The sequence below is a fragment of the Molothrus aeneus genome, chromosome 9 (genome assembly GCF_037042795.1).
Source record: "Molothrus aeneus isolate 106 chromosome 9, BPBGC_Maene_1.0, whole genome shotgun sequence".
NCBI classification, from domain to species: Eukaryota; Metazoa; Chordata; class Aves; order Passeriformes; family Icteridae; genus Molothrus; species Molothrus aeneus.
In genome coordinates this window covers 29,494,188-29,520,592 of record NC_089654.1, presented here as the reverse complement: position 1 = coordinate 29,520,592, position 26,405 = coordinate 29,494,188, and the positions used below count along the sequence as shown (strand labels likewise).

The following is a 26,405-nucleotide window of genomic DNA, read 5'->3' as shown; positions in this document are numbered from 1 at the left end:
TGAAAAATTACACATATTCTTTGAGCTTAAGGAAAGAAGCTCCTATTTCAAGCTTGATCTGGAGGCTCTGCTGAAGCCTCCCTTTGCTCTCAACCCCTAGAGAGCAGTTCTGCCCTCAGAGCAACCCATCTTTGCAGCAAAAGGGCAAAGGGATTCTAAGGAAACATCAGGGCTCCTCAGATGGGTGAAAACTGGGAGATCTCTCAGCAAAGTTATTCTCTGGTTCAATCAAAAAAAGCTGTCATCATATGCTGGGGCTGGTGAAGGGGTGATAAAATCATTCAGCTTTGGGACACGAACAGCTCTCTCAAATTTAAATCAGATGGAAATGGAGTCAGTTTGTTTGGAGAAGTAGCTCAGCTCTCAGCAAGGATTATGACTCTTATAATTTTCCTGTGGCTGAAAATGGAGTGTATTTCAGAGCAGTAAACAACCACCAAGCTTTTCTCATGAATTTATCTTGCATCATGGCCCTGTCCCCTCGTGAGGACAAAGCACCAGGAACCCAGGGCTGGTTTTGGGACAGCAGGCAGGGAATCAGAGCCTGGAATCAGAGCCTGGGATCAGAGCCTGGGATCAGATCCTTGCTTGCTCTGAGGATCTCTCCATGAGCTGACGCACAAGCACGGGGATGAGTCACAGATGGCTGGGGTGCTGTTGGAATCTCAGCAGATCTGAGGGAGTTTGGGATGCTTCCCACCACGAATTCTTCACTCCCTGCCTCACTGCAGAGCCTGCTGTGCACGTGCTGTAAGGGGTAACACAGAGAAAGGCCTGGGCCTGGAAGAGAAGAACCATTCTGCTCAAACACAGCTCATGGGGCAAGGAGAGCCAGGTCCAAGTGTGGCAGTGGAGTTTCCAGTTAGATCTTGGGTTCCACTCAGCTCTTGGGTTTCTGTGGCTGAGATGATCTCCAAGGTATCAGAAAGTCTCTTTTTTTCCAGCCCTGTGACTGAAAAAGAAGTTGAGGTTCCTCAGTTCTGCTTCTCAAGGTTGTTTATTTTCGCTTATCTGTCACATTCCTTCTCTGACCTGCTGAGCTCTGTCCAGCAGGTCGGGTTGTGGCACAGTCCCTGCCCTTGGGGTGGTGTTGGCTTTTTATACTAAGAACTACCTGTGCTTTATTTACAATAATTTTCCAATACCCATCACCTGTGTTAGACAGTCTGTCTCTACTCTAAACCAATCCAGAAGTGTCACCACCACAGCAGAAGATGGAGGAGAAGAAGAAGGAGAAGGACAGGACATGCCCAGGTTCCTCCATCTTGCCCCTTGAACCCCCATTCTCAATCCCCAAAATTCTACTTTTTTACCCTCTGACAAATTAACTATCATTCTACTCAAACTCTTGTGGCTGGTAAATCTTCACACAAAGTTGGTAATTGTTTCCATGGGCTAAAATCAAAGGCACAGGTGTTTTTGACTCGATGCCAAGGTCTCTGAGCCCCTTGCCAGGGTCTGGAATCACCCAGGGCAGTCAGAGCAATGTCCTGGGTTCCAACACTCAGCTTCCACTGCTGAGAGACAGATTCTCCATCACTGCAGGAGGCAGGAAATATCACCAAAGGGATACTGGGGACAGCCAAAGGTGAGACTGAGACTCCATCCTCAGAAGACATGAAAAAGCACTTTATTATTAGAAACACACAGTTTTTATAGAAACAATGGTGGACCAAAGACCAGATTGGCCTTTAGGAATCTTCTCTCACCTATTGGTCAAGAAGGGACAACTCCTTGTAAACATCTTTGACAGTCATTGCCTGCCAGGTGCAGAGATTGAGATAATAATTGTTTTAATTCTTTCTCTGAGCTTTCTCACAGCTTCTCACAGCTTCCCAGGAAAATCCTGGGAGAGTTATGTCTCTCTCTGTTCAGAGAATGTGTGATTACCACAGCAGGAACTATCACACACTTACCACTCAGGACACACAGGGTGGACTTGGTAGTGGCTATGAGTTGGAGGATGTGTTGAGATCCTTTCCAGTTCTGCCATTCCAGAACAGGAGATCACCCCAGCTACACCTTAATCTTGCTTGGAAGGTGCACCCTGAAAAGACAGGCTACAGGCCAAGTCCATGCACAACAGCTCTTCAAGTAGCAGAGTAAGAAATAACAGTAATGCAATGTTTCAGCAGGAGCAGAGTCATGTTTTTCAGGGAAACATCATAACCAATAACACATACCAGCACAGCTAGGCAGTACTGAGACAGAAAATTTTGTTTGAGGGTACCCAGGACGTGATTAAAACTGTTGTGATCCCATGCACCAAAACACTGATGGAGTGTATACCACTCTGCCTGGTCCAATTCATCATCTGAATTGTCACAGGGTAACTGTGCTCCAACAGGATTTATGCCAGATGGGGTATAATGTGTCTTCCTGCAGTCAGTGTACAATGTAAAGCCAATAAAAACACTATATAACCATGTTCTGGCTAATTCAACACAAAGAGCAGCGTGCACACACCTGACGTGGAGCGGATTTGTCCTGCCAGGTGATTTTGCAATAAACAGCCTGAGTGTTACTGAGGTGGAATCCTAGCCCCATCTATGGTCCTGACAAGCCCCACCTCGTGTTCCCTGCCTGAAGAACCCTCCTGTCAGCTCAAGCTCATGTGCAGCATCCAGGGACAGCAATTCTGTTCTGACAGGTTATTCACCATGTGCCAAATGTGTCAGTGCAGCCTGCAGGGAACTCAGCAGAGAAGGAATACTGATGTCTGCTTTGTTAAGCTTTGGGCTTAACACCAGAGACTCTCCTCATGCCTCTTGGCCTTGAGATAAAGGGAAGGTCTAGAGTTGCCACAGCCCCATCTCCTCAAGGCACTCGAATTATCAGCTGAAGGCTTGATTAAGCTTGACTAAATTTCCACAGAAGGAATGCTAACCCTTCCTTACACAGAAACACATCCCAAATGCACAGACACAGGCACAAAAAATGAGTGGCCACTCATTTTAGAGTTAGCTGGTCATTTCTACCACAGAAATGACTGTGTCAGCATCTGCAAGTATTTAAAATTCTCAGGCTTTCTTGTTTTTGCCTTCTGGGCTTTTTGAGGTTTTATGTCAGATGGTGGTGAGTTTTCAAACTTTTCTTCACAGGGATGAGGCCATTGGGTGATCCACAGAGTGCAGAGCCAGATCCTAGCCCTAACCCCAACCCTAAACCTAACCCTAACATTAAATCTAACCCTAACCCTGAAACTGGGAAGTTGTGATGGCAGCAGATACAATATGGAGAGAAAGTCACAGGAGGAAGAGGGAAGACCTGGCTGTGAGAGGTTTAAAATGACCCTGAGGAAATCTCTACATTGAAAGTTTGTAACATTGAAGGGGTGAAGAGGAAGGAAAATATTAGAAGAGGAGGAGGAGGAGAACTTCCTTTCTGTCTGAGCAGGCAGTGGAGTGGAGGTGATACCTGAGCAGACACACTGGAGGACAGTGCAGCAGGTTTCCATCTGGGCTCTACCTGCTCACCAAAACCACCCCACTTTAGGAAAACAAGGAGGCACAAATTTAGCAGAGGAGACTGGGGAAGTATTGTCAGTATTGTCTTTTGAGGATATGTCCCTGACAGGAAGCTTGGCATCTTTTCTTCCTGACATAGGTGAGAAAAGCAGACAGAAGAAACCCAAAGAAATGTCAGCTGTTCTTCAGGTCCAAAGCAGAAGCAGGAATCTTTGAGGCCAAGCAGGACAGGGAAAGCAAAGCTCAGAGTTGCACCAGCTCTGTACCAGTTGGTGCTGTGTTTCCCTTGCATGGATTCCCTGTGCTCTGGTGTGCAGCTGAGCCCTGGCCGTCCACAGGGTGGATGTTTTAGTGCCTGGCTCTTTTTAACTGGCACATGTTAAGAGCTTTGAATTAACAGGTGCATAAAAACTGTCAAAAAACACTTAGCTCTCAAGACAGTCTGTCGGTTGTATTAAAAATATGGTTTTATGTAACCACATTCTCTCAACACTTGCTGGGTATTACGGCATGGGAAAGTCACTCGCCCTTCCCAAATGAAAGCAGAGATGTTTAAACTCTCCTACAGGACAAAAAAAAAAGAAAAAAAAAAGAAAATGAGAAAGACTACAGTTCCTCTGATCTTGCCAAGGATTTGCTCCTGTTTTAAACACTGAAGGTCGATTCCTTGCAGCAGAACAGGACTGGCCTAAAGCTCCAGACTAGGGGCAAGCACCCCAGCAGGTCAAAAGGCCAGTGTCTTGCAGGCTTAGTGAGGTGGAAATGAGGGGTTTTTGACAACTGAATGGGAAGATATCTCTCTTGCTGACTGAGGAGGTGGTATTTACTGTAAGCATGGCCTGGGTTTTAAAAAAACCACCCGGGTTTAGAGCTAGGAAAAAAAGCCAAACTATTTGTGCCCATACTTCAGAAGAGGTTTAGAAATAGTTTTAGTTCTCAGTCTTCCCTCAGTCTTGAATCCAGAACATCTGGGATCCCAGAAACAAAAGCATCAGGTTTCCAGAGTGGAAAGAGCTCTAAGACACAGGTCCAGAAGAATTTTTAAAACTCTTGAAAGCATTTCTGAAATCCGTTCCCTTTCAAATATGTGGCAAACACATTAAAGTGGGCTTTGGATTAGTTTTACTGCCTCTTGATAAAAGCCATTCACACCTTTGATGTGTGTGAGGACAGCAGCCATCCCAAATGCCTCCACCAGGAAGTCTCCTTCTGGCTCTCCCCAGGAATGCCCAGCTGGGTTTTGATTTGTCACCTCTCCAGAGGTGACCAGCTCAAACCAGCCACCTCTGGGGTTACAGACACTGCAGGTGAAAGCAATGATTTCTGAATGTTTAGGATGTAATGGTGAACATGGATACCCCCAAAGCCTGGGAGAAGTGGGAAGAACAGCAGGGATGTGGGCTTCTAAAACTGGCTGTGAATTTAATCCTCCTGAGTTTTAGTTCCATGAATTAAAGCATTTCCAGTACCACTCTGTGCTCACCCATCTCCTGGTGGCTCTGGGGAGCCCTGGTTGTTTGCCTGGCCTGGAGGACAGATGGGTCCATGAAGTTTCTTGGCAGCTGCTGGAAGTAGAAAGGGAAACTGTTTGAAAGACAGAAGGAGAAAAGAAAACCAGTGGCTTTGAAGGGTGCAAGCAGTGAAAGGCTCCAGTGTGGCGGGCAGCTGGGGCAGAGGAGACTGACTAGTCCTTGAAAGAAAATGGTGACTCCCTTCTCTGAAAAGCAGATAGAGCTTCGTTAATGTTGAGGCCAGAAGGAGCACAGAAGGAGCACCATGAGGGCCCAAGTGCAACTTGCCAGGCCAAGGAAAGTATTTTCCAACAGCTTCTCAAGTTCTGCCAGCAAAAGCATCATCCCTGAGAGACTCACAGGGGGACTGTCACTGACAGTACCAGATACTGTCCAGGAGTGGAGCCTGCCTGCTTGGCAGAGCTGTTTTCCTGCAGAACTGGTTAATGTCACTGAGACTGATGAACACTCCACAGTAGTTAAAGGATGCAGTGGGATGTCATGGAGAAAAGTCCACTGCTAAATATTTTGATTTGAGGAATGAAGAAAAGAAAACAACTGGCATTTTAGCAGATGGGGGAAAAAGAGATCTGGAAGCAAGAAGAAAATCCTGCAGAGAATGAGGCATGACTTTTTAAAACAGCTGCAGGATGTTCTTCTTGGAGGCTCAGAGAAGCACGTTAGGAAAACCCTGGAATGGACCTGGTTCTTCATGAGCACATCCTCACGCCAAAGAGAATCATCTTCTCCATGAAGCAAACCACCAAAATGTGGGAGCAGCTGCAGCTCACACGACAGCCAAGCCAGAGACACAACCTCTAGGAGACCATCAGCACCACAGACAATGAAAAATGCACCATCAGCAACCAGAGTCATCACCTAAACAGCTACAGAACTATTGAGGACGTGATGCGGGTTTGGGTGAGGCTCAGGAACCTACTCCAGATGCAAACTGAGAAACTTTGAAGAAAATGATGTCTGAATTGGATTAACCCCTCCTTGGGACAGGGACAGTGTCTGTCTACACTGGAATGGGCAAAGTGAGCTAAGCCTGCAAAGGCAGAGCTGTACCCAGCTCATGTGCCCAAGGCAGCATGTGTACTCAGCAGAGATTTTGGCAGGGGCTCACAGCATGGCTCTGCCAGGGGTTTGTTGCCCAAGCTAACAATCCAAGGGACAGCCACTTTGTGACTCTTAAATGCAGTCCACAAACACCTCTAGTGAGGTATCCTTGATGGGCTGAGGGCTCATGACCTCCTAGGGCAGTGAAGTACAAAGGGCTTCCCTCCCACATGGAAAAAGGAAGGGAGCAAAGTAACTCAGCAAAGGCTTGCTGAGACACCATCTGCAGGACTCTCAGCTCCTACCTGTGAAGGAGCCACAGCAGCAGGGAGCTGCTGGTACCTGCTGCCTAGGAATGCCTCCCAGAGCTCTCCATCCCTTCACTGCTCCTGGGAATACAGTGGTCCATGTGGAGGCAGTGGCCAAGAAGGTCAGCTGCCCTTTAGCTACATGGCAGGCAGCTGAAGGGCTCCTGTTTCTGTCGTTGCTGGATTTAGGAGCGCAGGGCAGCCACAGCCTCACTCAGAATCCATCTCCAGGCAGGCACCTTGCCTAGGAGAACCACTCCATAGTTCATGGAGTGCCCCTGTGCTTTGCTCTACTCCTCCTTTACTGGCTCCATGAAGGAGGAAGCTGTGGAGCTGAAATAACTCAGTGACACTCAGGGACCAATGCAGGAGCAACACAAGGTCACCCACGGTGCATTCAGAGCTGCCCCTGCTGTCTCTTTGTCTGCAGCTGTTCCATTACAAATCCATCACAGTATCTGAGGGCTCCCAAGGCACAGCAAGTTCAGAACAATGCTTTCCCAAGCTGAGATTTGGGGCTCAATTTGGCCCTGAATAATCAGGAAACACCAGGAAACCAGAACAGAGACCAATTACTGCAGAGAAAAATGTCAGACAGACATTTGAAGGGTGGGATTCAGCCCTGGTAACATGGACATGAGAGGATCACATCAGTCATGTTCATGATACATCACCAGCCCTTACCAACTGCTAGAGTAAAGAAACCTTGCCTGGCAAAGTTAAAAAGGCCCATCACTCAGGGATTTATTTGTGACTCATGTTTCACTTTTATTACCCACCAAGCCTTTTTTTGGGTGTTTTTGTCTTACTTGGCTCCAGCCCTTGAAAGCTGACTGAGGGAGGGTCTGGGTGAAGTGACTCTGTTCTTCATTCTGCCACATCCTCCCCAGTTCTGAGCAATGTAAGAGACTAAAGGGATATTCCCAACACTGCAGCTTTCCCTTGGGATGGTTTTTTATCCACTTCAATGGCATCACAAATCCTGCAATGGGTTTCATTCTTTGCTGTGAGGAACCTCCAAGCTTTTCTCTTGCTGCCTGCAGAGATGGATCCCAAGGTTCCACAGAGCACTGGGCTGAACTGGGTACAGGGCAACCTATCCCATCCCAAATTTCCATCAGAATCCAGAAAACAGCACATGGCAGAGCCAAGGAAAAGGCTTCTAGGAAAGGCATCATGTGTTCCATTACTCAGCTCTAGAGCTGCAGCCCCACATGTGCTTTCCAGTCCCAGATATCACATCCTGCTGCTGCTGGACTTTCTGCCCTTCTGTCACTACCCAGCACTGCCTGTTCAATAGGACACCATTCCCAGCCCCTGAAGGATGGTGTGGCTTGGAGTGCTCAGACTGTTGAATCCCTGCCACTCATAAGAGGTGTTTTACTTTCTTGCCTAAGAGCAATTTCTCCCAGTTCTCCCCTCCTGCACTGATGTGCCAGGTGTGAAAACCAGCTCAGACATCAAAACCCACTGCTCAGCACTGGCAGCATGGAAAAATAAAATCACTGGCTGATCAGCCAAACAAGCAGGTGGGAGTGGTAAGGACAGAGGCAGGAGAGACAAGGTACTAAACCTGCCCAGTGCTCCCAAGTGCCTCGTTAGACTGATTTATGTTTAGCTAATTGAGAAAATGACCCTAACTACACAATCCAGGCCCTAATTCAGAAAGGCCCAGGCTTTTTAGTGTCTCTACCTGAGCCTTAAGAGGCATGATTTAAACCCTGTAACTAACAGGCTGCCAAAGGCAGGGATTTGAAGGATCTGATGTCCTATCATGCTGAGGGGGTGAGGCTTGGCTCGCTTCTCTTGTTACTTGGTCTTTCCTCACTGATGTCCAAGTTCTCTGCTGGGACATAAATCAGGGAAACCATGAAGGAAACCAGTCTTGTGCCCCATCAAAGCAGCCAGCACTGGCTTTAATGGGACCATGCAGACCAGCCTAAATAGGGCACTTAACAAGCATATGGTTTCTATAATACCAGCCCACGTCCCTACACCCTGTCTGCACTGCCACTGGCAAAACCCTTTGTCCACTGCATGCCACACCTCCTGATATCCATGGAGTTAGGAAAGGGATTGTGATGTAACACCATATAAATGCTGAACATAGGATTTCTGGGATGGATCAGGCCTGCAGAAAAATTTTATCTCTCTCTCAGCAACTGCATGAAGCCTTGCACACAGCTATGTGTGTGCATGTGCAGGAGAGGAGCACAGACACCCAAGACACTCAGACACAGAGCCCCACTCAGGTACCAGCCTCGGCCCAGGACATGCAGATGCTCCAAGATCCCATACAAGGTGCACCTGGTGAAGTTCCAGGCCTCAGGTGTGGGTGTTTAATCCCAACTTGAACCTTGACAGAAGGGAAGGGACTTAGGAACAGTAAATATTGAGGTCCTAAGTGGAAAAGGAAGGAAGGGGTGAAGGAAGGAAGGGGTGAAGGAAGGGAGGAAGGGCTCCAGAACTTCCCCAGAGGTTAAGCTGCCATGAGCATCCCTCTCTAGCATGTCCCTAATGCAGCTGATCAGGTAACACAGTATCCCCCACCACTAGGCCAGTCCCTACACTTCTCTCTAACTAGTTTTTCCTCATTCAGTTCAGATGGGATCCAGGCCCAAAGGAAGACTCCACTGCATCACAGTGAGTCTTATTAGGAAGAAAAATGGCTGATGGAGAACTTGAGTCCCTCCCCAGAAAGCTCCCCTATGCTCAGACCTCTTGAGAGCCCAGTTTCATTTGGCTGGACACACAATCAGATTGGGGGTTGTCCAAGTGTTTTACACCATGCTCTACACATCCATGGGAACCCCAGGCTGAGTCATGACCATCTGTGCTCATTTAAACATTTCTTGACAGAGGAGGGAGTGCTAATCCTGACATCTTGGCCAAAATGCAACATGGATAATTACACCGTGCTTTGTAACTTTCTCAGTGGTGTACATTGGTGTTTCCCAGTCCTTCCCATAATGGCAATGTGGTGATCCAACACAGGAATGGCCACGTTGCCAGAGAGTGCCCTGTGCCAAACCCTGCAGTGTTACTGTCAGACATCACACATCTATCTCCATTTTCCCTGCCATGGGTGTCCAACCCCAACCCACTTCAGACTCAGACTTTTACCTCTACCTGTGCAAGAGGTGCTCACTAAAAATCTGCCCACTCATTCCTGAGCTGTGCTGAGCTTTCCATTTTCCTGAAGAGACACAAAAGTGGACAGCACACCTGCCCTTAGTACGCACCTGGGGCAGCAGGACAAACATTGTGACATCAGCTACTACAAAGGTAGAAATGGATTTGCTTGAAGAGTCTCAATTCCAACAGTTCTTTTTCCTTCAAGGAGAAACAAGAAAAAAACCCCAAGCTTTTTGTTGCACCAAAATCATCTCCTGGCATTTCTGACCAGCACACATGTTGTTACAATTAGGACTGGACTCCTTGGCTCCGGCACAGGGGGAATTTTAAACCGGCACACTGGCACCCATCAAAACATTTGCGAACTTCCAAAGTGGAACTGACACCATGGTAGTGGTTTATATCACACGTCAGAGAAAGGCTTCACAGCTGAGATCAAACAAATTAACTCTTCAGCTCCCTGTCCAGCAAGAACAGCCTGATGCTGGGCTGCTATTGTTACTCCATGTGGCTGTTTCATGTGGCTTCCAGCCAGTCCACTTCACTTTGCAGGCTCACAAGTTAAAGACAAAGAGAACTGGCCACAACTTCAACAAGAGACTTGTAAGAGAACAGAAACTGCTGATTTTAACAGCATCTTCCCTCTCAGGCAGAAACAGCACCAGCACTATCAGAATGGTACACAAGAATGTTTCAGCCTTTAAACAGTTTTGTTGCGTATAAACTTACTCACTTTTAGGAAACTCATAACCTTAAGCAGTTGTCAAACAATCTTTGGACTTGGAATTTTTTTGGAACACCATTTTCAGAGTTTGAACAATAATCTTACCTGTGACAACAAGGTGTAGAAATATTCTAACCAAATTTTAGCCTACCAGAGAACCATAGATCATATGCAAAATGGTGTCTGTGTGATTTCTGTAAGTACCATTTGCAATTCAACTCTTCTGTCAGAAGCTCTTCTGTGTGTCCCTGACAAGCTGAACACAACTGTAATGAGGAACAGACCTATCCTCTAGGCCTTTGAATCTCTTGAGAACAACTGGGGACAGCTGCAGAGGATGGAGACAGGAATGGTACAATTAAATTATTGCTGCACTTACTGGTATCCCATTCTGAAAACCAGCAGCAGGTTGCTACAAGGTGTCCTGCAACAACAGACACAGCAAAGGAAGTAATTGAAAGTTTTCTCACAATACCACCAAATCTTCTCTGCTTTTAGGTCAGGTTTTCCAGCAAAATAACAGGGAATGCAGTGTATCAGCAACAACAGGGCAATGCTTCATATGTATTTCTAATATTACTTTGGAGTTAGATTCTAACTCCAATTAGCCCAAATTATGAGTGGCTGCTCTAGGAGACGTATTTATCCCACTTTCTCCTGTGTATGGAATGCACCAGGAGAGATTTTCCACTGTTGCCCTGAGCCAGTTAGTTGAAAAGATTCCTGCCAAGCTGTATCCTGCCATGCCTTTACTTCATGCATTTCCATGTTTTGGAACAGCCTTTTTTGAGGTTTTATTTTCGCCCAGAGGAAAGTTGCCAAAGGACGTATCTGATTCTACCATTTATCATCTCCTGTGGAAAATCAGGCTTGGATCCCTGTATTAGGCTCAGATATCACAACTGAAAGTAAACACACTGCGTAGAAGATGCACTGATTTATTAATAGAATAAAACTGAAATGTAGTGACATGTTTTTCCACTGTTCAAGCCATAGAGACAATCACTGTCCCATTTATAGACTTCAGCAACTCATTCATAAACTCACACCCAGCACGTCCAGGTCAGGTATTCCAGGAACCATTCCCACACTTCCCTGCTATCAAGAGGTTAACTGTGAGTGCAGAGTTTGCAGCTGCAATCAGTCTATGGGAGATTTCCCTATGTTCTCTTTTAATTCCTGAGGCTTTCTCCACGTGGAATAGCTTTTTAAAGCCTTTCAACAGCAATAGAGCAAATCAGCTGAACTTCTTTGGGGTACTAACCTGCTCTTCAGGCAGGAAAATGCATTAAATGTTCTACAAAAATAGGCTTATTTCCAATATACTGTGGGGATTATTCATTACAAAATGAATTATTGGCTAATTATTGGCACTTTGAGGCAACTACAACAGAGAAAATCTCTGCAATGGAACAGGTTTAAATGTAACACACTCTCTTTTGTGTGTTTCTACTTCTACATTCTGCAATGTCTTAAACTGTAACCTATCCTTTTTGTTAAGCCCTAGCAGCTGTGATTTCATAGCTAATAGTGTTATCAATGTACAGCTTCATGATTCAGCACTGTCTGAAAGGAAGTGATAAATATGAGGTATTCCAACTGACTCAATATGCAAATTTCCCTTAAATCAGGAAAGAGTAACCCCTAGGAAGGCAATTAATGCAAGCACTTGGGTCTGACAGCAGGAGAAACCGTTGGAAACTAATCCCTTATGGATACAAAGGAAGACAAACATCCTATTGCAGTTGTCAGAATGTGCTCTGAAGGAAACCCAGGTTTCTCCTGTAGGTATCTTTCTCTTGCACACTGCTCAGAACAGGCATCCTTGAGTATCAAAAAGCTGAAAACATTTGGACAAACCCTATGTTCACTTCCAAGTGTCCTGTTTCAGGAAGGTACAAAAGTCCATGAAGAGCTGGGCAGTAGAACATGAACATACACCAAAGTGATGATAGATGATGAACCCCAAATGCGTCTTGTGGAAAGAAAAGAGCCTTTAAAATTTGGAAACAATAAAAAAGAAAAGAGAAATGAAGTGCATATTACTGGCACTGCTGAAGCCCAGACACAACAGACAGCCACAAGCCTGCAGAGAGTACCTCATCCACAACCACTGGCTTATTTGCATCCAGCAGTCATGTGGCAGAACAAGCTGGGGAGCTTCCTGAAGTCACATTTACTGCCTGAGTTTGGCTGTCCACGTTGGGGAGGGATTTGGTCCTGGGGTTTTGAGACTGTTCAGAAACTGCAGGAGAAGAAGCAGCAGCAGCATGGTCAGCCTGCTGGCTCTCCTGCCCCACACCACTGGGAGCAGGGCTCTCCTGGGCAGTCTGGTTGGATTGTCTCCCTGCTTCTGCCTCCTGCTGCTGCAGCATCTGTTCCACCTCGATCTCCAGCTCCAGATTCTCCTCATCTGCCTCCACGTCCAGCTGCTGCATTAACTCCTGCAGCTTCCTGGCCTTGCGGAGCTCGTTCTGCTGGATGATGGTGCACAGGTGCTCTGTCAGGTGCTCCTTGAGCTCTGTCTTGTGCTGCAGCTCCAGCTTGGCCGCCACATACTCGGACTCGGCCTTGTCGTAGCGCTTCCTGCAAAAGCAGCAGCAGCATTTCTGGAGGGTTAATTCTCACTGCACCTCTCAATCTGGCACAGGCACTTTAAGAAGCCCTGGAATGCAATTTGCTCTGCAATGCATTGTGCCAACTGTTTGTGACATCCTGCCACATTAGCAAGAGGGAAGAAAACAAGAGTGAGTTGATCGAAACTTCTCTGGGCACTGGGGGCTCTGCTGTTGTGTACTCCAAGAGTTAACTTGCTCAGATTGCATCCCAAACACCCATTTCTACTGCTGTTTGAAGAGATGTATCACTGGCAGCAGCAAGAAGCCATCAGAAATGGCAGTGTTTTCACACTTCTAATGAACACCCACTCAGTGAACTGAAACACCCCAGAGCAGTCGGGTGTTTTTCTAACCCAACCACGCCCCCACAGATACAGATGCTCCATGGAGCACGTTGACATTTGGATCATGTGCTCTTCTGGCCACCCATAGCCATGTTCACAACATCAGGGGCAGCACAGACTGACACAGCACGTGACATCAACACAGATGTGGAATTTTACTGCAAGCATCTGTCCCGACACTCACCTCCTGCCAATTTGCACTTCCTGTCATGACAAATACAGCAAAAAGGGAATTTTCCAAGTATTTATTGAGTTAACAGAGAATTCCTAGCACCTTAATGGCTGGTGTCCACATTAATGATGTATCTTTCACTACTTCAGTGAACCTGTGTATTAATTCTAATTAAAAGATAGATGCAATTTTGCTCATGAGGAAAGGGAACACACAGAGGCTGTTGCAGCCTGACTACAGAGCACTCATAAAACTAGTGTTAGTAAGGTGGTTGAATAAAGAATCCAGCTATTACATAAAACCAGATTCCAGTACCTGCTTAAACAAAGCAGCAGAAAGATGGGAGAGGTCCTTTGCTTAGTGAAACAGAAGTAAATAAGACATAGAAAAACCTTCCCAAGTATCTTCTTTTATATAATAACCACATGACTTTTACCCAGCTGTAAAGGCAATGTCTGCAGTGGGCAGAAGATGCCCACTTATGTTTCCTCCTCAAGAAAATCAAGATTTCTCTGGGTCAGATACCTGAAGTGGCAAAAGCAATGCTATGCTGGAAACATCTGCACAGCTAAACCTTTGGGCTGAATTCCTACCTGTTAGTCACACTGTATTTACAAAAATTCTATTCCACAGCAATTTTCCAATGCTGCTAACTATGGTTAGTGCTCAGGACTATTTAATATTGCCCTTTTTACACACTGAAGTGCTTTGTGTTTTAGCCCTAAAAGAAAAGGCAAATAATAAGAAACTACTTTAAAAGACTCCACTTAAAAGTAAATTGGCTTTGGCTCATAAGAACTACAACACTGGAAGTATCTACCTCACATTGCCAAATCCCTCCCTCAAGAAAACACCTACTAAATTAATGAAAGTCATTAAGATTTTGGTGAAGTTTACCTACTTGTCCTGCTAGCATCTCCTTTTGCTATTGTCATTAAAAACTGCTTTCCTAATGTCAAATCTCCTTTTGCTATTGTCATTAAAAACAGCTTTCCTAATGTCAAGAGCTGCTTGTGCTCTTTAGCCAGTAAGCATTTCAAACAGATATATTATTACAAAACTTGGGTAAGAAGATTTCCAGGAGCATTTAATGTTTTTAAAAACCAGATGAAACCTAAAATCCATTGAAATGTTTTTCCTCTTGAGGACATGAAATTCTGGTTCACATGCAATCAGCTACGCTAACTAAAGTTAATCTTAGACATTTCAAATGATCATTACACCAAAGAGATCTTAATTATTTTAGCTACCACTGCTGTTTTTTTCAAGACTAATTACCAGCTTTATTGGCCTGTGGTCAGAGTGGTATGGCAGAAGTCAGAAGGAGAAATGAGCATTTAGCAGATTGAATGGTGAACCAAAAACCGCGAGTGAGCGTTTCTGCTTTATGAACTGGCTGCACAAACATGCTGCTGTTTATCTACTGATGTTGTGGTTTACCCACAGCTAATGGGGTGCTCCCATTAATTCCTTGCCTTTAAGGAACTCATCACACCCAAAGTGATTAAAGGCACATTGTGAAGGGTTAAAAGCTTCCTCCTTCCTTCAATTTTTGGTCCTAGTTGCAAAAATGCTTCAGCAGGATTATATGTTTTAAGTTTAATTGGTCCCATTGATTCCAGCAGGACCAGAGCTGTCATGAACAAGCAAATTTCCCTGAACAGGATTTTCATTTCAGGACTTTTCAAGAAAAACCTCTTTCCCCCTGAGACAAAATAAACAACCTTGAAACAACAAAGCAGGGCTTATGGACAACTGCATACTTAAAGCAGGACCTGTATCTTGTGACAGCAGTCTCCAGTCAGAAAACCTGCTTCAGTTCCCAGATTCCAGGGGAAAAATTAGGAAATAAAAAGCATACTTTTACTTCCAGATCTGAAAGCCCCCCAGACTGTGACTGCTTCAGTTACAGTTATTACAGTGACAGGACTTCATTAGTGCTGCAGTGAGAGGAAGCAGCACTTTCCCTCCCCTCAGGCAGGGCTGCTCCCTGTTCCCCTCCCCTATGCGCTCACCGGGCATAGGAGTACTCCAGGCTGGCCTGGTCAATGCGGTTCCTCAGGATGCCGATGTCAGCAGACACCATCTCATCCAGAGCCTGCAGCTCCTTCTGAATCCTCTTCAGCTTCACTGTTTCAGCTTGAGTTCTTTTGGATCTGCAAAAAGAAGATGATTTTTTTGGTTGTTGTTGTTTTAATTTCCTTCTCAAGCCTCTCTTCTTGACATACTGGGCCCCATTTCACTTGCAGACCAAGTGACCTCTGTAGGACCTATTCAGAAGGTTTCTCCTTTATGGTGTAGGGCTTTTGATCTTTTTTAGCATCCACAGGGATCTAAAATGCCTGCTATTAAAGGACTAGGGCAAAATTATGTAATGACTATAATCAAAGTGCCTAAAATGGATTGTGTTTCTTCACTGTGGAAACACACAAGAAGCTGCTGTATCTAAGTAGTTCTCAGTGTAAGGAAACAGGAAATGGCTTGGGGGGAAGTGAGAGGGGGAAGGGTTTTTAGTCCTGCAAATATCCCCTTTCAAAGGAGCCCAGTTAGTAGGGGCCAAAAAGTCATCTAACCTAAGCTTGATTTCCATTTTGTAAAATTATTCCCAAAAGGCCCAGCCAAACCCCAATGAAGTGAATGGAAAGTTTTACATTAAACACAAAGGATTTCAATCAAGCCTTCTGTAACCTTTTTCAACTAGGCCATTCATTCCTAAGTCCTGAAAATGAAATGGTACTAAGGGCAACAAGCTTTGATGGATTTCACTCCCAAGCAAGCCAAGTGACTTTCCACAAGCTTTTAAACCACGTCACTTTGCCATCATTCATCACCACCAGCAAAATGGTGCTTCTCAGCCACTGCTTTACACCCAAGGCAGGTCCCTGAAAGCAAGACTGGGTGTGCAGGCACTGCCAGCATCTCTCACTTGACCAGCTGATGCAGGTGGAGGGAAACAGCCAGCCTGTGGCATTGCTGGGAGCCTGAGGAAGGCCTTTGAGTGACACAAGTAACTCCTCAGCTGTCACCTTCCGTGTTTTGTCTCTCCTCAGGCTTTGTTCCCAGGAGGAAGAACCAAACCTGGTGGCCACACCCATGTTTGATGTCCTGCAGTGACTCAGAATAAAGGTGCTTGTGTTTTATCTCTGCCTGGCAAAGGAAAATGAAATTTTCAGGACTTTAGCACAATACAGGCTCTGTTCATCTGTGCTACACAAGGGCTCTGATGGGCAGAACATAACACATGTCTGGGAGAGCACTGCAAGCCTGACAACTTCACGTCACTGTCCCTGATCCAGTTTTATCAGCTTTCCAACATCCTTCCCTACAAACTTTGCCTTCCCTGGAATCTTAAACTACCTCAGTGCCATAAAGCCTGGTCCCCTGAAGAGCAAGAGCTAACAACTGTGAGAATATAGGCAATTTTATAATTTCTAGCCACCCAGTGGTAAAACAGTACCTTCTTAAAGCTGGTCATCTTCTCTTTTCAACATTTTCACACACTAATGGGCCAAAAGTCCAAACAGAAATAGCTTCTTCTCACAGGTTACAAATCAAATAAACTTCCCTTACATCCAGCAAAAACAGATCAGGACCAGAGCATGGACAAGCATCTGAGCACCCAACTTTCCAAATATGACCTCACTAACAAATTTAAGGACTTCAGCTACTCCTCCAGTTGTGAAATCATCTGTGCACAGAGCTGCAGCTTGGGAAGTGTGAAAAGCTTAGTCACAACTTCTTAGCCAGCACTTGTCACCCAAGGGAAATGTCCATCACAGCTGCTCACAGAGCACAGAGAAGAGGAAAAAGTGAAATTTAATTCAAGATATGAAAGTGGTTGCAGATGCAGAGTCAGCCCCTGCCCAGGCTCAGCCCCACCTCTCAGCAATGGCTCTGGCCAGCAGTGCCTTCTTGCGTTTATTCTTCTCTTCTATCAGCCGCTGCTCCTGCTGGAGGATTTCCCACCGGGATTTCTCCTGCCTGCTCATTGACAAGAACATCAAAATTAACAGAAAGTTCATTAAAGTTCATTTCTCTCCCTGCTGCCCACATTGTAACACAAATATTCACCATCACATATTCTGGAGCAAGCTCTTTAAAAGGTCGAAGGAACAATAAACAGGTTTTGGTTCTGAGGAAAGAAGAATCATCTGCAAGAAGCTGTTCAGACCAATAAAACATTTCCAGATGAAATCTGCTGATCAGAACTAAAATCTGCATAACCAAATAGGCTGCATGGAGCACTTTTCCAGAATTTTTCATGTAAAGGATGTGCTTCCCTACCAGGTAGAAGCAGTTTCAAGTTTCTTACTGGCTGCTGTCAGTCACCATCTGTTCAGTCTGCCAACACAGCCTCTTTTTTGGAAATGTTTTTTCCCATAAAACAGATTATTTCCCAGGTCTGCTTTAAAGTACAGCTCACAAATAATTAAATGGATACAAATGAAAGGTTGGTAGTTATAATGAAAACAAGCAGCAAGGAAGAACAAGAATTTGTTTTTGGCACCAGTGAAAGACTGGTACAGTTTCCATTTCTTAGGCTACGTCTCCTCAGAAATAAAACCATCTCAGAGATGGAAGGCCAGGTGTCAGTGAGGGGCACAACTTGTGGCAGGATTTAGGAGAAACAAAGAACTGTTTGCTGCTTTCCACCCCACTATGTTCTTCACACCCTCACTCAAGGAGCCTGAACTACCCAAATAGCTCAGCTACTAACAAACATTTCTGCACATCTCTTCAGATTTGTCCTCATCCCCCTATTCCTAAGACCTCACATACAGAAATACTTTTAGTAAGATTTAAATTCAAGCATCCAGGCTGAGAAGAATCCAGCAGATTCAGGAGGTGACTGTTGCAGCTAAATGCCATTTGCTTTCACCACTGTGAAAAAATTCTCAGCAAAGCTCGAGTTGTTTTCTCCCCAGACAAGCAGTGCCTGTGTTTTTCCCACCACAAAAATGAGATGAACAGCCAGTCCTACTGGTGAGGAGCAGTTTGAGTTCTCAAAGTGCTGCTGCCCTGGTGCAAGGAGTGCAGGCAGGTGATGCCAGCCTGGAGCTGGGCAGGGGAATCACAGGCAGCATAACCAGCAGCCTCTCCAGGCCCATCTCTGCAGAACAGAACCTCCTGGATCCTTCTGAGTTTAGAATCTTAGAGAAGCCACTGGTGCTTCTCCACAGAGATGCTGCCTTGTAGAAAATGGAATTATTTGATCTCTAGAGCCTCCTATCAGACACACAAAAGTTGACTTCACAACCAAAGAACGAATCAACAGAGAGTAACAAACCCCACCCCTTGATTTTACCGACTTACTAACAATTCCACTTTCTTTCTCTCCACTTGGCTGCTGGGCTTTGCAGGGCGGGGCTGGCCACTGTCCCTGCCATTACAAGACTCTGCTGCTGTCCCTCCCTCCTGCTGCTCCCGGCTGTCCCTTTGCCTCTCGTCCCCCGGAGCTGGCCCGGGCTGCTGGGGGTCACCAGGTTTGGGTTGTGGAGCAGAGAGCAGCTGCTCTGGAGTGACAGAGGCTGCTCCTCCCTGCAGCCCCAGCCTCTGGCTCTGCTGCTGGAGGGCTTTTTCACGTTGCAATTGCTTCCGAGTCTTGGGCACGGCCTGGGGGCGAGGCTGCTGCTGCTGCTGGGAGGGTGAGGGCTCGTACAGATCTGTCAGGGTTAAAAACAAATCTCAGTATTGTGAAAAACACTAATCACTTGTTTTTAAAATGTTTAATGTTTAATAGTAATAAAATGGTTATAAAAATTGTATTACTATTTTTATTTTTAGAGTAATAATAATTTGGACAATTTGGATTAGGACAATATGAGGCAATAGAAACAAAGAGTTACAGACAGTCCAGGTACCTCTTTCTGGGCAAAATAAGCCCAAAAAAGGACCCACGTTAACAGAGGATTAACCCTTAAAAGCAACAGCCTGTTGCATATTCATACACCTCATACATGATGCATAAATTCCATTCAAACACAGGATTCTGTCTGGTCATCACCAACTTCTTCCTCTGAATCCTAATGGTGTCATCCTGCCCAAGTGAGGTGGGAAGAAGTTTGTTTCTCCTGATAATGGAGCAATAAGTTCTGTTTCTCTGAAAGATTCAGGTGTCCTGTGGCTGCTATCTTGCTGCGAGCCCTTTCTTTAACAAAAGTATCCTACATAGCATAGTTTCTATTTTAACCTTATGTTATAACCTAAAACTATATTTAACACACTACTTAAGAGAATTAATACAGTGTAACTTTCTAACACAACACATATAATATTCATTTTAATATTTGCAAAAAGCCAATCATAAAATACATGCATTTTTCACAGTATCAAAGACGAGCTCTGCCAGAGCTGTTCTGGGCAAGCAAAAACCAAAATAAGAAAACAAGAGGCAGGGTGTCATGGGAAGGCAATGTGGGGGAAACCTCAGGAAGGTGGAAATGTTGTGTTAGCCTAAGATTCAGGAATTTTCAATGATACTGGTATCCCTAAGTGAGGAGAGGGAGGAGTAAGAGGCCTGGCCTAAAAGAGAAACCATAGTGGGATTGAGGTGACTCTTGGGATAACCATGGCGAGGCAGATCTAGGGCTAAGGAAGGGTCCCTGCCAGCCTGGTGGGCAAACTGAGGTAATAAAGTGAAGAATGAGGAAGAACACGGGCAAAGAGGAGCCTGGGAACGTGAGGGGGGCGTTGGGCAGAAATCTGGGTGCGGGACAGGGGGCTGGAGAGCCCGGGATTTATGGGATTTTTGTGGGAGAAGCTGCGGGTGGAGAGAGGGGCTGCATGAGGGGAGCAGGGAGAGATGGGGCTGGATGGGAGGGACCGAGGGGCTGCCGGGGACAGGGCAGGTGTTTGATGTGGGGATGGACCGGGAAGGGATAGAGGTGTGGGTGGAGGGGCTGAGGGAAGGGATAGAGGTGGGGACAGAGGGGCTGAGGGGAGGGATAGAGGTGTGGATGGAGGGGCTGAGGAGAGGGATAGAGGTGTGGATGGAGGGGCTGAGGAGAGGGATAGAGGTGTGGATGGAGGGGCTGAGGGAAGGGATAAAGGTATGAATAGAGGGGCTGAGAGAAGGGTTAGAGGTGTGGATGGAGGGGCTGAGGAGAGGGATAGAGGTGTGGATGGAGGGGCTGAGGGGAAGCACAGAAATGCGGCTGGAGGGGCTGAAGGGAAGCTCAGAGATGCGGCTGGAGGGGCTGAGGGGAAGCTCAGAGATGCGGCTGGAGGGGCTGCGGAGATGGGGCGCTGAGGGGCGATGGGAGGCAGGTGCAGCTGCGGGGGCGAACGCGGTGCCGAGACCCGGGCTCTTCCTCCGCGCCCCACTGTCCCCCAGTCCCCGGGCGCTCCCGGCGCGGTCCGGTGCGTACCTGGGCGCTGCCCCCGCAGCCGCCGCAGCTCCTCCTGCGAGAAGCCGGCCCAGGCCTCGGCCATGGCGCTCCCTCCTCCTCCTCCTCCTCCTCCTCAGGCCCCGCGGCTGCCCCGGCACCGCCGCAACGCCGCCGCAGGCGAACGCCGCGGACAGCCCGGCCGGGGGCCTCGCGCCGCCGCCGCGGCTGCGGGACGAGACGGGGCGGGCAAGATGGCGGCCTGAGGGGGGGAGAGAGAGGGGATGGAGATCGCCCGTGTTCCGGGAAAAGCTGCCTTAGCGGGCGCGTCCCGCGGCTCCTGAGAACCCAGTGCCCTAAGGAATCACAGAGTCAATCAGGCTGGGAAAGATTTCTGAGCTTATCGAGTTCAGTCTGTGAGGGAGCGGGGCTCAGTGGGTCCCGGCCAATGAGGATGAAATGGAGAGAGGCAGTCGGTCCCGGAAAAAAGCAAACAAACTTCAAGGAACAACACACGTACCCCCATGCAATTTATGAATCGTAATTAAGTAGTTGTAAGCAGGTGAGATCCTGCTCTAGCGTGTCCAGTAAGTTACAGTGACAACACTGTGAGGAAATCACACTTTGAGGAAAAAAGGCGATCCCTGGATGCTTTGGGCTGGAAGGAACTTTAAAGTTCAACCAGTTGCAAAGCCCTGTGATGGGCAGGGACACCTTCCACTAGACCAGGCTGCTCCAAGCCCTGTCCAACCTGGTCTTCAACATTTCCAGGGATGGGACAGCCACAGCTTCTCTGGGCAGCCTGTGCCAGTGCCTCACCACTTCACAGGGAAGAACTTCCTAATATCTAAACCCAATCTCTCCCCTTTTAGTTTAAAAACATTGCCTCTTGTCCCATCACAATCTGCTCACTTAAAAAGTCACTCTCCCTCATTTTCTATAAGCACTGGGAGGCCATCAGGGAAAAATATTTTGCCCACACTGGTGTTTTTTAAGATTTTGAGAGGAATAGCAGCTTTGTCTTTACAAACAAGCTGTGGGTCTGTTGGGGAATAAAAGAAACAATGGGAAGGATTCCACTGATTGATGAATGGAAAAAGAGATTTGCTTTTACAAATAAACTTTAGGTTTGCTGATAAATGAAATTAGGCATTGGAAGATGAAAGCAACAGTCGGGAAGAAAAACGCCTAAATAAGAATTAAAAATGAAAAGGGAGGGTTATACATTAGAGGGAAATCTCTGGTATCAGGTGTTTTGGGAAGTCTGAACCTCTCAAGTACCTCAGCCAATGGGGAAAACCCCCTAAATTCCATAAGAATTAAAAATGAAAAGAGAGGGTTATACATTAGAGGGAAATCTCTGGTATCAGGTGTATAAGGAAGTCTGTACCTCTCAAGTACCTCAGAAATGGGGAAAGAGAGAAAGGAAATGCAGCTGGGAAATTGGGATAAAAAGGAGGCTGTGTCCTCCAAAAATTGGAGAGATCCCAGGGGAATGCCCCATGGCCTCTCCCTTTATTCCAATAAAGCCAAAAAGGACTCCTCTGTCTCCTTTAGGACATAAACCTCTGGTGTTTGTGGATTAATTTTCCTGACAATCTGCTTTGACCATTGTGCACAAGAGTGCACACACTCGCTTTCACCCTTAGGTATAAACTGAAAAGACCCCACAGCTTACAGCATTACCCCTCAGTATCCATGAAAAGAAGAATTTTCCTGCCTATCCCAGACTCCTGTGGCTGCTCCAAGCCTGTCAGAGGAGTTCACCTCCCACAGGGACACAGCACAAGGGCACGAGGCCCCGGCTTAGCTGCAGCAGCCCAGGGGCCTGGAGGCTTAAATAACCCATAATGGGCATGAACAGGGATGTTTTCAGCTCCACATCCCTGCCCAGCTCCAGTCTGGGAGGGATTAGTCAAGCTCCCAAGCCCTGCTGCCTTCCTGAGCAGATCCAGGACTCCTCCAGGGCCATGCAGGACTCCGCGATTTCCGCGGCCGCGCTTCCAGCAGCTCCCGTGACTAATGTGTCCCATAAACACTGCTCGGAGGGGAATGCTCCTTGAGCTGGCTGTAAAGTGTTTCTGATGGGATTTGAGTGCCTTGGGGTGTAGCAGGCCCAGAGCCTGCAAGAATTCCCTGGTGGTCAGCAGCCTAAGATAGCAAATGCCAAGTCACGGTGGCTGGACCTTAGAAGCCCCTCTCTTCCACCTTCAGATCTCTGCTTATCTCTCTGTAAGACTGTAGGTCACTTTCTTTAACCCTGGCTATTGGACAATTTCCAAAACCCCTGTAACCTATATAAACAGCTGTTTTGGCCTGGTTCTGGTAGAAGATCTGTCCCTGGGAACCTTCACAGAAGATTCAATAAAGACATTGCTGTGGAACCTCACACAGACTTCCCCTCTCTCTCCCTGTGGCACCTAGCAAGCTAAGAGCTGAAATCACAATGAGCTGATTGTAAGAGCCGGAATGAGGGATGTGGGACTCCAGGCAGCTCTCCAAAATGCAGTTTATTCCATCCAAGGTGTTACAGCAGTCCAGGGTGGTGGGTGACAGAGCTGTGCCTACAGCTGTCAGCTCCAGCTGCAGGCAGCCCTGCAGACCCTTAGTTTAGGTTACATTGCATTATAGACTTTTCTTTGCTGAGCATCTTAATACAGCAGAACCAATCTATACCTTAACTTTTATCTATAGCCTATCATAACTGCTATAATTACCATATTCTTGTTACTATTCTCCAATCACTAAAAGTTAGAACATTACAGTTTAAACTGGAAGTTGTTTTTCAGTTTTCTTGCAGTGGAAAATTCTGAGACCTTTTTTCTACTTGCCACATTTGCTGCCTTGTTTGCCTGTGCTGTCTTTCTGCTTGGTAAAAACATCTTCTTGTTTGGGGTGGGTTTATCCTTTGCTCTAAGCCATAAAAACCCCTTCTAACTAACAGACCCTTTGCCTCCTTGGTTATCCAGTAAGACTGGCTCAGCAATTCTTTTCTTCTATATCGAAACTTGCTTCCATCTCTACTCCTTCTTCAGACTCTACATTTAAAAATCTTTCTGCTAAGCAGACATATCTGTGAGACTTTCTTGTCAAACTTCCATCCTTCCCAACATCTGATAATCACTAAAGAGCTGATTTCACTTAAGCTTGATAAGGTTGCCTGTGGCTAAGAACTGCTTGGGAACTCGGACAAGCTGTGCTGAGCAGGTCAGAGCTATCTGGACCCTGTTGCAGCCTGCTGGGGACACCCCAAACCCAGCAGAGCTGCATTATTGGGGAAACATGAGTGCACCATTTCTCACCTGCAGCTTAGCCTTGTGTAAGATGGTCCAAAGTCTCCTTCATTTGCCTCACAATCATTGCAAGGGCCTTGAAGAGCCCCAACAGGAACTCTGGCCTGGATGAGGTGGATGTTTTTGGATGTTATCCCAAGTGATTGCTTGCAGGTGTGTTCGCTGTGCTTTCACTGAACACTGCTTCAAACAGCTTCTGGCAAAGTGTGGCTGCTCTGTGCATGCCTGCACCTGCCTCACAGACCAAGGGGTCTCAACACAATGGCCCATGAATCTTCCCCACCTTTTGGCAGATGCCACTCCTTTGGATTAAGACTATATAACTGTAAGACTGTAAAAAGTCATCTCAGAAAGTTAAGACTGGAACTTTCTGAGATGACTTTGGTGAACCCCCACAGACGATGGTGAATCTGTGTGGCTGGACCATGAGGATCCCATCTCATTGGTAGCCATATTCCCCCTCCCCTCTTTTTCCTTTCTATCCTTTATTTCCTTTTCTGATCCCACTATTGCATTTGCTGTTGGCCCTCAATAAAGGTGCATTTGTTGTGATTAAACCCTGCTGTTTGTCTTTTGCACTTTTGGGATCAGGAAATGAACCACCACGAGCTCGCTTGCCCTAGTGGATTGTGACACGTTGGTGCCAAGCACAGATGCTGATTGAGCAGAGAAGGAGAGCATGGTTATCTCATGCAGGGAGTCCTTCCTGGGTAAGCCTGGGGCAGAGGGATGCTCAGCAGCCTTTCACACAGGATTATGGCTTCTCTGGGAATCCTGACTGAGCACAGGAGACATCTGAATGAGAACCATAACCCAACCTTGACTGAAATGCTCTCAAACTCCAGGGAGTCCAGATGGCAGAACCAGGTGTCAGCTTGAATTTTACAATGGAACAGTGTTGGCTTACAACAAGGTGTAGGCACCTAATTCCCTTTGAGATGACTATATAAGAATCATGAGTCTAAATCTGGTGTCTAAATCACAGTAATGGGCAGTACCAAACCCAGAGATATTGACTGAATGTGCTTCACCAAGTACAAACACCAGATCTCATCTTGAACCTTCTTTCTTCTTGCAAGTTTTAGCACCACAAACAAAAGCAAAGCACCATATCCACTTTATTGTTGCAGATATTCCAGGCACAAAGCTCCCACATGTTTTATGGAAAAAGTAAAAAGAGTTTGGAGTTGTTAACTCTGACGCTATGGGCAAGGCAGCAATCCCTGCTAACAGTTTCCATCAGCCCAGGGTTTAATTGCCAGCCATTGGGCCAGCTTGCTCCAGGAACAATTGTGAAGTCATTTCACGGAGCATTTACCAACAGCAGGCTCAGAAAACAGAGGCTGGGCATGTTCTCTGGCTGATTAAAATCCTGTGAGCAGAACAGGGCACTGAACGTTTGCCACCTAGGAATGAAATGTTTTCCAGGCAAAGGCTGGAGGAGGTAAGATGAGGGGAAAATAGAAACCTTTTCCCCAGGTTAGATATCCCCACAAACCTTCCTCTTACATCTGGGGCTGGATTTGAGTCCTGAATCTTTTTGTGCTTCAAGAGCTGCTCTCTCATGAGCAGACCTGGAGACCTCCATGACTGCTGCATCCGTTTGCTCTTGGCCTAATTGCCCTGGAGTCTGCTGAGTAGGAGCAGCCAGCACCAACAGATCACAAAAACATCTTTTCTTGTGCAGCCCCCAAATCAACGTGGAAATGTCATCATGGGCTGGCAAATTGGGCTGCCCAGGTCAGAGCTCAGGGTCAGACCTCAGGTGACATTTCAACCCAGGACAGGAGCAATTTGTACCAGGGCATAACATCAATTTGTAATGGTTCATACTGAAAACTTGTGGGGTTTTTAGGAGCCAAATAAAATCTTCTGTCAAAGGGCTCCTTGAGTTAGATGTATATTTAAAAGTTCATTCTTGCACTGCTCTGCACACTGCCACAGAAACACACAAAGCAACATTTTCCCAGTAAAGGACTGAGCCTGATGTGAGACAGGGAAAGGCTTGCATAGGGAAGGAGAGTTTCCTTTCTGCTTGCATTTCACACCCTATCATGAGCTTCCAAGGACTCTGGCATACAATTCAAGAGACCTAGGGAAAAAAACATCCTGAAAATAACAGAGCCAAAAATTCCTAAATCAATTTAGCCCTTTTTCTAATGAAAAAAACCAAATCTGTCAAATTGTATCCATGTCAATCCTACCCCATCCTTTCCCAGATAATAACACAGACTGGCTTAGGAAGAAGCACCCTGTCCAGATAAGCTATGGCACTATGTGAGCAAGGAGCAATCTTTTGTTTTGATAATAAATCAGGATTTAATTTGTCCTTTAAAATCACTTTTGAGATCCATGAATATTTATTTTGTTGATTTTCTGCTGGACCATCTCAGGCTTCAAAGCCTGAGATGAACAATTTAATTTCTTTGCAGAAGACTGAATTAAA

At 46.3% G+C, this 26,405-nt stretch overlaps 1 protein-coding gene across 1 annotated transcript; it reads right to left on the bottom strand.

Annotated features, from left to right (window-relative positions):
* Positions 1–11,129: 11,129 nt before the first annotated feature.
* GORAB (golgin, RAB6 interacting) lies at positions 11,130–20,781 on the bottom strand. The gene is made up of 5 exons (XM_066556093.1): positions 20,709–20,781; positions 18,659–19,004; positions 17,221–17,322; positions 15,357–15,497; positions 11,130–12,793 (listed from the first exon to the last, which is right to left on the bottom strand). The coding sequence occupies exons 1-5, from the start codon at positions 20,770–20,772 to the stop codon at positions 12,343–12,345; spliced, it is 1,104 nt and encodes a 367-aa protein (XP_066412190.1). The 5' UTR covers positions 20,773–20,781; the 3' UTR covers positions 11,130–12,342.
* Between the last annotated feature and the right edge of the window lie 5,624 nt (positions 20,782–26,405).